Raw genomic sequence first — 13,481 nt, forward strand, 5'->3', positions numbered from 1 at the left:
TAGAGAACTGACCACGATGTGCTCTCCTGCTTAGTGTGGTCAGATTTGTCCCCTAGGAAAGCAAGGGGACTAGCATGAACACCAGGGATTTCACATAAAGGAAGCAATACAAAGAGAACAGGATACTTTCATATACAAGTACATGGTACAGCAGGCACATATCAGGAATATGAAGTGTTGGAGTAACAAACACTTTAAGTGCTACAGGGATATCAGGAATATGAAGTGTTGGAGTAACAAACACTTTAAGTGCTACAGGGATATCAAAAAGCTAGAGTAATAACCATTTTGCATTATAACAAGGCTTGGGTTATTCAATAGTAACTTAAAGTGACACTAAACTCACATTATTTTAATAAAATAAAATAAATGCAATATGTCTAATGCCGCGTACACACGAGCGGACTTTACGGCAGACTTTGCCCGGCGGACTTTTCGACGGACTTTATGACAGACTTTCTGAATGAACGGACTTGCCTACACACAATCCACCAAAGTCCGTCGAATTCGTACGTGATGACGTACGACCGGACTAAAACAAGGAAGTTCATAGCCAGTGGCCAATAGCTGCCCTAGCGTGGCTTTTTGTCCGTCGAACTAGCATACAGACGAGCGGACTTTTCGACCGGACTCGAGTTCGACGGATAGATTTAAAACATGTTTCAAATCTAAGTCCATCCATCTTTTGAGAAAACAAAGTCTGCTGGAGCCCACACACGATCGAATTGTCCGACGAAATCCCGTCTGCCGGGCAAAGTCTGCCGTAAAGTCCGCTCGTGTGTACGCGGCATAAGTATAAGTAGACTATACCTTCTATCTCTCACTCAAAAAAGAAGCCTGAAAACAACGGTAAGAGAGTAATGCCGCGTACACACGGGCGGACTTTTCGACTGGACTGGTCCGACGGTCTATCCAATGGACTTTCGACGGACTTCCGACGGACGTTTGAACGAACGGACTTGCCTACACACTATCACACCAAAGTCCAATGGATTTGTACTTGATGACATACGACTAGACTAAAATAAGGAAGTTGATAGCTGGTAGCCAATAGCTGCCCTAGCGTCAGTTTTTATCCGTCGGACTAGCATACAGACGAGCGGATTTCTCGATGGGAACTGGGTCCGGCGGAGTTATGATGTAAAGATTTGAAGCATGTTTCAAATCTAAAGTCCGTCAGATTTTCGACTGGAAAAGTCCGCTGAAGGTCCGATGAAGCCCACACACGATCGGATTGTCCGCCGGACTCGGTCCGTCGGACCAGTCCGGTCGAAAAGTCCGCTCATGTGTATGCGGCACTAGAGAGAGTTTTTAAATAAAAAGAAAGCCTAGGTACTGTATACTTCATATTTTGGAACAATTGATGTATAAAAAAATAAATAAAATGTTTGGTGTCACTTTAATTTAACAAGGGGATCAGAGATAAGCAGTTTAACAGATAAATCAGACACATCTGTGATTTTTAGAATGTATCTGAATATAATCATGTAGATTCATTCTATTAATGACTGGAGAATAAAACCATCAACATTACCCGATTCCTGTATTACTTTATTCTCCATACAATAAATAAATCCGTCTTGCATCACCTGAATAATAACCTAAATACATTTAGGCGAATAATACGAATTTACCTGATTTGTGAATCAACTTGCCAATCCCTAATTGTAACTGAATATTAATAAGCAAATATACATGGTTAAAGGGTTTGTAAAGGTTCGGGGGTTTTAAAAAAAACTTGTCCTAAAATCCGACCGTTAGTACGCTCCTTCAGACAATTGTTGTCCAACTTTCGGCCAACGAATGTTGGATGGCAGGCTAGTAAATTTTCGTCAGACAACGGTCTGTTGTCAGATTTTCCTATCGTCAGTACACAAGTCCGTCACACTAAAGTTGAAAGTACAAACAGGCATGCTCAGAATCAATGCTCACCAAACACGAAATTAGCAGAAGGTGCCCAAAGGGTGGCGCTCAAGAGCTGAAATTCCTTGTAGTACATCACTATGTTTGTGTTTCTTGGCTGACAATTGTGTACCGTTAGTATGCAAGACAAGTTCCTGGCACATGCCCTTTGGACAAAGGTCTGATGCTCTGTTGGCCAACAATCTGATCTTGTGTACCAGGCTTAACTTGGTTTGAGAGTGTTTTGCAAGACAAGCAAATTTTTCAATAAATTTTGACTTGATAAACAAGTGATGTCTTAATATAAGAGTACCGTCATGTCACAACTGAGTATAAAAGAGAAGAGAGGTGCCCCTAAGTGTAACAATACATTTAATGACGGTACAACATTTAGCAACTCACATGGTCGATGATTAAAAGAGGCACATCTAAGTATGCCGGCATCCGGGGTAAAGCTGTTGACATAGACCGTCCTCCTCACTGCCATCGATGTCATCCCTTCCACACTGCGCTCCATGAGTGCTTCAAGCCTCACTTTCAGATCGCTCTACTGCAGGGTAGTCACCATTACAGACTGACAGCGTTGAGATCCATATTGCTACACTTAGAGGAGCCTCTCTTCTCTTTTATACTCTGTAGCTCCTGCTGGATTTTACTTCTAATGCCGTGTACAGACTGGCGGACTTTTCGGCATCAAAGGTCTGACGGTCTTTCCAATGGACTTTCGACGGACTTTTGATGGACTTCCGACCAACTTTCAAACGAACGGACTTGGCTACATACGATCACTTCAAAGCCCGACAGATTCGTACGTGATGACGTACACCGGACTAAAATAAGGAAGTTGATAGCCAGTAGCCAATAGCTGCCCTAGCGTCGGTTTTCGTCCGTTGGACTAGCATACAGATGAGCGGATTTTTCGACCGGACTCAAATCCGTCTAAATGATTTGAAACATGTTTCAAATCTAAAGTCCGTCTGATTTTCGACCGAAAAGGTCAGTCGGAAGTCCGATGAAGCCCACACATGGTCGGATTGTCCGACGGATTCCTTCCGGCGGACGAGTTCGGTCGAAAAGTCCACCCGTGTGTACACGGCATAATCCTCCTTGTGGAGGCTTCCATTTGTGGATGGACATTTTATGGTTACATAACCTATCACATTGCTGTAATATTTTTATATGGCCTATAAGCTAATGGACTTATGAATAAATGGTTGTGGAACGAATCATCTGAGTTTCCATTATTTCTCATGGGGAAATTTTTGATATACAACAAGTACTTTGGATTACAAGAATTGTTCCGGAACGAATTATGCTCACAATCCAAGGTTTTACTGTATTGTTTCTTCTAGGCAAAACATCTGAACAGTTTACCTTAATCCACTTAAAGACCGCAATATGTATATATACGTTTTGGTTTTGAAGCAAATTACCAGGGCTATGGCTGCAGCTGTCAGTCATAACCCCAGTATTGCTTTTTTCAGCCAGCAAATTCTGTTTCATTTCTGGCTAATTAATCGCTGAATCGCTTTTAGAAGCAGTGGGGCGGGCCTAGGACATGATCAGTGATTTTTTAATGCTGACAAGTCTTTTCTTTACATTCAACTGTCAATGGAGAACCCCACTGATAGCTGATGACTTATCGATTGTTAAGGACGTGGTGTCTGCCCGCTCCTTAACATCCAGTTAAAATCATACGCATTCCTTAAATACCACATGTCTGGACCTCTACCTAATTACCGCATGCATTTAATTATTTATTTCCTTCTGTGAATTGAGTTTAATGCCTGTTCATACGTTATTTACCGAGTATTTTCAGGGTTTTGCAGGAAATACTTCAAAATGGTATAGTGAATTGACAGTTTCAGGATCGCATGCGATATCTAGGCAAAATGTGTCTGGACACCTACTGTAAATACCGCATGTGAGATGCTTTCGTGAATGGAGCCCAATATTTTTGTTACTTTCTGCTACAAAACATATCCAATAAAAAATAAAAAAATAAAATTTCTTCATAAATTTAGACCAAAATGTATTCTGCTATATGTCTTTGGTAAAAAAATATCCCATTAACTGTATATTGATTGGCTTGCATTAAAGTTATAGTGTCTAAAATGATGGTATATACACTGTGTGCACAATTATTAGGCAAGTTGTATTTTTGAGGATTAATTTCATTATTGAACAACTACAGTGCCCCTGGTCAATCAAAAATGGTAATAAACCTCAAACCTGAATATTTAAGAAAGTAAAAGTGAGGTTTCGGCTTTCTTAGGAGAATATCGATGTGTGCACAATTATTGGGCAACTATTATGCCCCGTACACACGGTCTGATTTTCCAATGGAAAATGTTCGATGGGAGCTTTTTGTCGGAAATTCCGACCGTGTGTAGGCTCCATCTGACATTTTCCATCGGAATTTCCGTCACACAAAATTTGAGATCTGGATCTCAAATTTTCCCACAACAAAATCCATTGTCGGAAATTCCGATCGTGTGTACACAGTTCCGACGCACAAAGTTCCACGCATGCTCGGAATCAAGCAGAAGAGACGCACTGGCTATTGAACTTCCTTTTTCTCCGCTCGTCGTACGTGTTGTACGTCACCGCGTTCTTGACGTTCGCAATTTCCGACCAACTTTGTGTGACCGTGTGTATGTAAGACAAGCTTGAGCCAACATCCTTCGGAAAAAAAACATGGATTTTGTTATCGGAATGTCCGATCAATGTCCTATCGTGTGTACGGGGCATAAGTGTGCAGAATTATTATATAACTAAATGAAAAACAAAAATGTTTCCATCTCACTTGTTTTTTTTCCAATTTGTTAAAGTGAGAATAATATATAAACAACTCAAATTTTACAAATAATCTCTGCTGAGCAGGTGGGTGACAGGTCTGTGTCCACTCCGCTGTGCAGAGTGGACACAGACACAGTCCTGCTCTCTTCTATGGTGAAATCAGATGGAAACGGACAGGCGGTCCGTTTCCATCTGTTTTGATCTGATCCACGGGACAGATGGAAAATAGGACAAACATCCATCTGTTTTTGGCAGACAGGATCTGATGGCGGTGGGTGTCAGCGGACACATCCGCCACACCATAGAGGAGACTGGAGGGTCCGATCAGGTCCGCCTGAAAAACTGACAGGTGGACCTGATCGGCTCAACTGTGTGAAAGGACCCTTACAGGTCTTCTGTCCAGGGCTACAACCTTTTGTCACATGACTCTACTGTGTATATGGGGATACTGGCATTTATAATATAAGAATTTAGCTGGTTGGACAAAAAAAGGAGCAGTTAGTAAACATTAGATTATAGCCATATATTTGGCTGGTATGTTATGTATCCTGGGTTAGGGGAAATGGAGACTTTTATGTCTAATATAAACTACTAAAATAACAAAGTCTGGTTATTTCTTTTTCTTTTTCTGTGCAGATTCGTACACGTACAATTGAAGTTTACGCCCAGTTTGGAGGTATAGAGTGCAGTGGAAGCTCTTATGAAACCCGTCCTTGTGTTCCCACCAGGGGCTGCCCTATAGAGGATGGATGTGGAGACAGATTTCGATGTTCATCAGGTAATTTTCTTTATTTTGATCATTAAACAGAAAATGCCGTAGCTTACATATGGTAAAGCAAGACAGTCAGTGCATAAATATCTAAGGCTATAAGTTACATAAGTCCGTGAGCATGTTCCCTCATTACATCCCAGCATTGTATTGTAAATGATTCAATTGTAAGCAATTAGTATACCTTTCACGTGCTGCCTCATCTCCCCAATCATCCATGACAGATCATGTGTCCAATATAGGTTTCAACTTTATGAGACAGTTCCCCCCCACCCCCCCACAAAACACACACACACACTGCCATTAGGTATTATTGCTGCACTGTGTGGGTGGAACCATAATTTCCATAATACTTGAAAGCACCAGGTATCTCCCCAGGCTCCAGGTGAGCATATTAGGGTGAGGGGGGGGGGTACTTTCCTTACTGAACCCTATGTATTGCAAGCTTACTGCGTAGCCAAAGCTCCTGCTAGATGCTAGAGGCGAACATTGCCTTGTTCATGGAGCTAGTTCTTGCTAGATGTTGGGAAGCTTCAGAAGGCTACACAGCCCACAAGTTACATAAATCCATAATCTTCTTCCTTCTTCTAAAGCAATCTTATAGTACTTGTCTTTAACATGCTCTCTTGCCTCCACAATTCTCCATAAGAACTCCTCCAAAGTCCTATGTAAGTTTCAACTTTCTGAGACAATCAGAACTTACACAAGCCTATGTACACCCCCCTACCCACATGTGACAGTGTTTAATTATAGCTATTGGCTGCCTAGGCATTAATTGCTGCGTTGTAAGGAGGCAACCATATGTTCCCCCATGCTTGAAAGTACTAGGTATCTTCTCAGGCTCCAGATTAGCAGATCAAAGTGCAGGTGGAGTGCAGGGAAGGTAAGTACCCTCTTTCTATGGTACCTTCAGTATTTCAAACCTGTTACTTAGCTGAAGCTCCTGTCAGGTACTGAAGGCTGACATTGCCTTGCTCTTGGCGAAAGAGCTATGTCTTGTCAGACATGTGTGGGATGCTTCAGAAATGTTCTCTGCCCAAGAACTAGCTCTATTTCCAGAGGTCAGCCACTATCACCCTCCAGCACTGGAATCCAACCAAATAGACTTGGTTTAATCAAACTTGCAACAAGATTTAGGATTCTAGCTTCCTGAAAATTGCTTTTACATCATCCTAACACATTAGACTGGTGGTTTCTACCTAAGGAGACCTCTGTCTCTTGGCTTAAATGGTATTGTCCTTAAAAAATGGAAATCCTGTTTATATGGGAGCTCTCCATGTCATCTATGGCACTACACACTATGAAAATCTGATATTGGAGCATGACCACAAACTACATTGATGATCTATGAGAAGCCCTTTATTTTATTGTAAAATCCAAAGTGACAAAGAATGGCGCCAAAAAAATTACCAAAATTAATGAGTGAAGCTGCTCCTTTAAAAGTAGATATCCACTCAGGTGAAAAGTGAAAAAAGTGTGGAGCTACCTCAAAAAACAACCAATTGGTTGATAAAGTGATCTAGTGCACTCAACAAACAAATCTAATACCTCTAATAATAAAACAAAAATATATATATAGAAAACAATATAAATGGTAAATAAGGGAAGTCAGATCACCGTGATGATCCGTGAAAAGCTCAAATTCTCATAAAAGTGATAAACGGGACAGTCCACCTAGCAGTGTGCATGGGACAGTCCCTTTATTTTATTGTTACACCAAGTAGTGTAAGTAACAACTGGATGAAGAGAGGTTTCAGGAGGTGTTCCATGTTTTATATGGAAGAGTCCTAATCAAACAGGACTCAGTTCTACATTTCCAGATAAATTCAGTTTGCAATTATGGCACTATAAACATATTACGGTAAACAAAAAAAAAAGAAACACTATGTTACCATTAACTATCAAACTAAACTGATTTTCCAGCACATAGAAAAGGAAGTTGTGTTTTGATCATTCCTAGTATAGTTATAACGCAACTATTCTTCCAATGTAGAAATTTTGTGCAATATTTTTGCATTCATTTAAATTGAGAATTTAATGAGACTGTGGATCTAGGCCCAGGGCCACCTTTAATATTGATTTGACCCTGGACAAACAACATCCAAAAAAAACCCACAATACTACCCACAATACTACCCCCACCCCACAGGACCTCCTCCCCTATACTACCCCCCATTATTACACAGGACCCCTTCCCCCTACTACCCCATTGTTACACAGGACCCCTCAATACTATCCCCATCATTACACAGGACCTCCTCCCCTATACTACCTCCCATTATTACACAGGGCCCCTTCCCCCCTACTACCCCCTTTATTACACAGGATCCCTACCCCCATCATTACACAGGACCCCCTCCCCCCATACTACCACCATCATTACACAGGACTTCTTCTCCCATTCTACCCCCATCTACCTCCCTCCGCATTGCCCCCCCCAGCGGTTTTACCTTGAAAGTGTCCAGAGAATGTCAGGTGTACAGCTTGCCAAACCCTCTGGTGAAGAAGTTCTTCAGTGGGCCGATGGTATGCGGCTTGTTGGACATGGTGAGGGGGAGGGGTCAGTGTGACTGTGCCCGGGACTACCAGGTACTCTCTCTAAAATAAGGTTTGTCTTACTGAGCTGCCCAATCACTGCGTAGACTGCAAACATATCTCCCAACCAATCACCAAAGCCCCCCACCATTCAGTTTTATCCTCATCTCCTGAGTCATAGTCAAATCCACTTATCAGCTATTTGCGGGCAGAGCGGGCTCAAAGGGCAGATGCTTTGGCCCCTACAACAATGACTGGGCCTGGGGCAGCTGCCCCTTTTGCCCTGCGTTAAAAATGACCCTGGTCTGGTCTATATGAGCTTCTACTGTATATCATACATTTGTTGGAAACTATCAGTCATAGCAAGTACATGTATTTTCAGTATTTAAGTTTATAGTTTTACTTCTTGACTCTCTAACTATTAGACTATTCATAGCCTAATAAGGTTTAACCACTTCAATACCAGGCACTTTTAACTCTTCCTGCCCAGGCCAATTTTCAGCTTTCAGAGCTGTCACATTTTAAATGACAATTGCACGGTCATGCAACACTGTACCCAAACTACTTTTTATCATTTTGTTTCCACAAATAGAGCTTTATTTTGGTGGTATTTGATCACCACTGGGGTTTTTATTTTTTGCTAAACAAATAAAAAAAAAGACCAAAAATTTTGAAAAAAAAATGTTTTTCTTTCTTTGTTTCTGTTATAAAATGTTGCAAATAAATACGTTTTCTCTTTCCCTGATGGGCAATGATGAGGCTGCACTGATGGGCACTGATGAGGTGGCACTGATGGGGTGGCACTGATAGGCACTGATGATGAGGCACTAATATGCAGCACTGATGGGCACTGATAGGCGGCACTGATATGCAGGATTGATGGGCATTGATAGGCAGCACTGATTGGCACTCATGGGTGGCACTGATGGGCACTTATAGGTGGCACTTATGGGCACTGATAGGTGGCACTATTGAGCACTAATGGACACTGATGAGTGGCACTGATGGGCACTGATGGATGGCACTGAAAAGCAGCACTGATGAGGAGGCACTGACAGACATTACTAATGGGCACTGATTGGCATCTCTAATGGGCACTGATTGGCATCTCTAATGGGCACTGATTGGTACATCTAATGGAACTGATTTTCATCCCTGGTGGTCATGGGTGAGCATCCCTGGTGAGCACAGGTGGGCATCCCTGGTGGGCTTTAGTGGGCATCCTTGGTGGGTCTGCACTGATAATCAATGCGCTTATTATCAGTGCAGACCCCCCCCCCGTCAGGAGAGCAGCCGATTGGCTCTCCTCTACCCGCTCCTTGTCAGAGCAAATAAAGGAAAAGCTGATAAACTGCACTTCCTGTTTACAATGTGACCAGCTGTGATTGGACACGGCTGATCACGTGGCAAAAAGCCTATGTCATAGGCTCTTTACCAAGATTGGAGATGCGGTGTGTCAGACTGACACTTCACTCCATCGATCACCAAGCTGCGTGTGAGTGGCTTATCCTGCTTGACATCATATGACGTCCAGTCAGGATAATGAAACCACTTTGCGGCTGTCATCAGGGCCGGTGCTACCACCAGTCAAACTAGGCAGCCGCCTAGGGTGCTATGCTGCCTAGGGCGCCTGGCCACTGGTGTTCCTACTCTCTTCTCTCTGCAGCAAGCAACTAAGTCTCGGCATCAGCAGGCAGCCACAGTTCTGTTCGCACATAGTCTCAGAGGCGCAGAGGTGGCGGAGGACTGTGTCTGTGTCCTGACTCCCGAATTAATGGAAGCAAGCAAACATTCATTGATGGGTGCTAGTAGGCTGCATTGATGGGCGCTGGTAAGGCTGAATTTGATGGGCGCTTCATTAAAAAGGTGGAGTATACATGGGCATGGAAAAGGGGGTGGAGTCAGGGGTGGAGCCAAGGGGGGCGGCAAAATTAGCTTTCGCCTAGGGTATCAAAAATGCTTGCACCAGCCCTGGCTGTCATATTGCTATATGGTGGACGGGAAGTGGTTAAATAAACACAAGATTGTAGTATTGTTCTGCCAGACAAAACTGTAATGTTTTTGGGTGTATACTGTATATAAAATGTTTGTTTCACAAATAAACATTTAATACAGGTTGCACACATGACTCTGGGCTCACATAGCTTTATGGGGCTTCTAAAGGGAGAAAAATATTCATATTCAATATTATAGAAGTGAAAACATTTTTTTTTTGCTTTTAAACTTCTAAACTTAAAGACAAAAATATTGCTGCTTAGCACCTTAATTGGTGACCCTGGCAGTTAGAGGCAGCAGTGACTTAGATTGGGGGTCTCTACAATTTCTAAACAAAGGGACAGTTTACGGTCCTTCAGACTTTAGAGGGGCTGGACAATGGCCAGTGGGAGTAATGTCCTGGCGTCAGTGGTAGTGAACAAGGCCCGATTTTTGGTATTAGAGAAATAGTGCCCAGTTGTACGTGTCAGTGGAAGGAATACTGACTCATGGTTGGTGTCAGTGGAAGGAATACTGACTCATGGTTGGTGTTAGTGGGAGGAATACTGACTCATGGTTGGCTTCAGTGGTAGTGAACAAGGCCCGATTTTTGGTATTAAGAAATAGTGCCCAGTTGTACGTGTCAGTGGGAGGAATTCTGACTCATGGTTGGTATCAGTGGGAGAAATTGTGTCCAATTATTGGTATCAGTGGGAGAATTTGTGTCCAATTATTGGTATCAGTGGAAGGAATGTTGCCTCATGCTTGGTGTCAGTGGGAGGAATACTGCCTCATGGTTGTTATAAGTGGGAGAACTATTGACTCATGGGTGGTGTCAATGGGAGGAATATTGACTCATGGTTGGTGTCAGTGGGAGAAATGATGTCCCATTATTAATGTCAGTGTGAGGAAGAGTGCCCCACGGGATGAATAAAAGCAAGCAAAGGGCCACATCTAGCCCCAGGATGCAGTTTGGAGACCACTGGCTTAGATGATCTCACATTGCACATGTACAGCATATACATCTATTGCCCCATACACACGGTCGGACATTGATCGGACATTCCGACAACAAAATCCTAGGATTTTTTCCGAAGGATGTTGGCTCAAACTTGTCTTGCATACACACGGTCACACAAAGTTGTCGGAAAATCCGATCATTCTGAACACGGTGACGTAAAACACGTACGTCGGGACTATAAACGGGGCGGTGGCCAATAGCTTTCATCTCTTTATTTATTCTGAGCATGCGTGGCACTTTCTGTGTCGGATTTGTGTACACACGAACGGAAATTCTGACAAGGGATTTTGTTGTCAGAAAATTTTATAGCCTGCTCTCAAACTTTGTGTGTCGGAAAATCCGATGGAAAAAGTCTGATGGAGCCTACACACGGTCGGAATTTCCGACAACACGCTCCGATCGCACATTTTCCGTCGGAAAATTCGACCGTGTGTACGGGGCATATGAGTCTCAAGTCACAGAATTGCACTTCTGCTTTTCAGAAATTCAAGACAAATGGTAAATCTTTCAGGGCACTGTTTAGGCACAAATAACATTTTAAATGGTTCTTATAAAACAGCATTTTTTCCTGTTCTTAGTTGAGGTCCACTTTCATTTTTTTTTTTTTTTTTTTTTTTTTGAGGATGACTTTTGCTAAATGAATTGGGGAATAGTGGAGACACTTTGTGGTGTGAAGGGAATAAGAATGAAAGGATTCTATAATAATTTATGTAATATGTAATGCAATTTTTATTGGCTTTAAGGTCAGTGCATTAGCCAGGCTCTGGTATGCAATGGAGATCATGACTGTGAACAAGATAGCTCAGATGAAGCCAACTGTGATGTGCGTCACATTGTTTGCGATACTGACAAATATGCTCCAAACACAGAACTTACTGGAACAGGGTAAGGAAAAAAAATGTATTCCTTCTTTACATAGTTACATAGTTGGTAAGGTTGAAAAAAGACACAAGTCCGCAAGTCCATCAAGACTTTATGACAATGTTTTTGAATGACATTAGGCATACCTCCCAACCATAGGCGTGCACAAGGGGTGTGCCAGGTGTGCCTGGGCACACCCTAATGCTGGAGTTGGCAACCCATAAATTGTGGGCAGGTGACAGGTACGCCGCGATCCTTACTTGCCGACCCCCAGAACCTGGACAGGATAGGCGGCTGAAAGTAGAAATTAAGGGACCGATCTGTATTTTCTTCTGCAGCAGCTGAAAGTAGGCTTCTCCTCCTCTTCCTCTTGCCGATATTCAGCTGCCACGGGAGGAAAATACAGGGGATTGGTACCAATGTATGCCACCCCTCTTGTCCCAGTTCCTTTTCTTTCTGCTGCCCAGGTCCGGTTAATATGTCACAAAGGCATATGTGTTGGAGCTTTGAGGTGCACACCCTACTACAATGGGCTGCGCACACCTATGCTCCCAACTTTTTGAGATGGGAAAGAGGGGCACCTATCAGCAAAAGTATGCAGGCATAGCACACACCCCTTGCCACGCCCCCTTAAAAAAACAAGATTGGTTAAACCCACAAGTGCTTTTTTTTACCACTACTATTCCTTTATATTGGCTTTTGGAATTTACAAATGCAGCATAGATAAAAAGTGAGGAGGGGGGGAGATACAGAGGGACATTGCTCCAAATCAGAGACAGTCCCTCGAAATCAGGGACAGTTGGGAGCTATGGATTAGACAGGCTGTGTCATTTACACAGCCTAAAGTGTATATATATAAGCAGACCTGATTTTAGTTCTACAATATTTAGGATAGTACCCTGTCATTATTTTTTTTGTCTGTGGGTTCCTTTAGGGAGATTAGATCTCCCCCCCCCTCATATTCTGGCATTTAAAGTGGTGTTCCGGCCGAAATTATACTTTTTAAATAAAAATATCCCTATAATACACAAGCTTAATGTATTCTAGTAAAGTTAGTCTGTAAACGAAGGTCTGTTTAGTTAGTTTATAATAGTAGTTTGTTATTTTATAAACTTACAGCAGGCCGTGGCCATCTTAAGTGTGGGCATCTGAAGCCAGACTGTATTTCTTCCTGGATCTCATCCTTGCAAATCTCGCACATGCTCAGAGCAGCACAAGCAGTGTAATAGGTTTCAGGTCAAGTTTCCATAGCAACGGCAGTGTCAGAGGAAGTTGCCGCCCCTTCCCAGAGGGCATTGCAAACAGGAAACTATGAGATGGGCCACGGCCAGGGAGGAGGAAGTGAAAAATGAATACAGCAGATATACAGTAGGTGCTGAGAAAAAAAATTTAAAAATATCCAATTCGTACAGTGCACAGTTTAGTCAGGGATGCTGAAGAGTTGTAAAAGTGGGTGGAACTCCACTTTAAAGTGATTGTAAACAATCACCTTGTACAACAACCCATTCAGTTTAAACTAGAAATGAAAGGCAAAACATTTTTGTATAGATATAAAAAAAATTATAAATACCTTTTTTCTCTTCTGTATAAGTGATCACATTTCCTCTGATCTCAGCTGTA

The 13,481-nt window shown here is 42.5% G+C and overlaps 1 protein-coding gene across 1 annotated transcript in view; it reads left to right on the forward strand.

Annotated features, from left to right (window-relative positions):
• C7 (complement C7) overlaps positions 1 to 13,481 on the forward strand; it is a 101,549-nt gene that overhangs the window by 22,366 nt on the left and 65,702 nt on the right. The window contains exons 4-5 of the mRNA XM_073621727.1: positions 5,338 to 5,479; positions 11,744 to 11,885. Of these exons, the coding sequence (XP_073477828.1) occupies positions 5,338 to 5,479; positions 11,744 to 11,885 (284 nt within the window). The remainder of the gene's footprint in view (positions 1 to 5,337; positions 5,480 to 11,743; positions 11,886 to 13,481) is intronic.

The sequence above is a fragment of the Aquarana catesbeiana genome, linkage group LG01 (genome assembly GCF_042186555.1).
Source record: "Aquarana catesbeiana isolate 2022-GZ linkage group LG01, ASM4218655v1, whole genome shotgun sequence".
Classification (NCBI taxonomy): domain Eukaryota; kingdom Metazoa; phylum Chordata; class Amphibia; order Anura; family Ranidae; genus Aquarana; species Aquarana catesbeiana.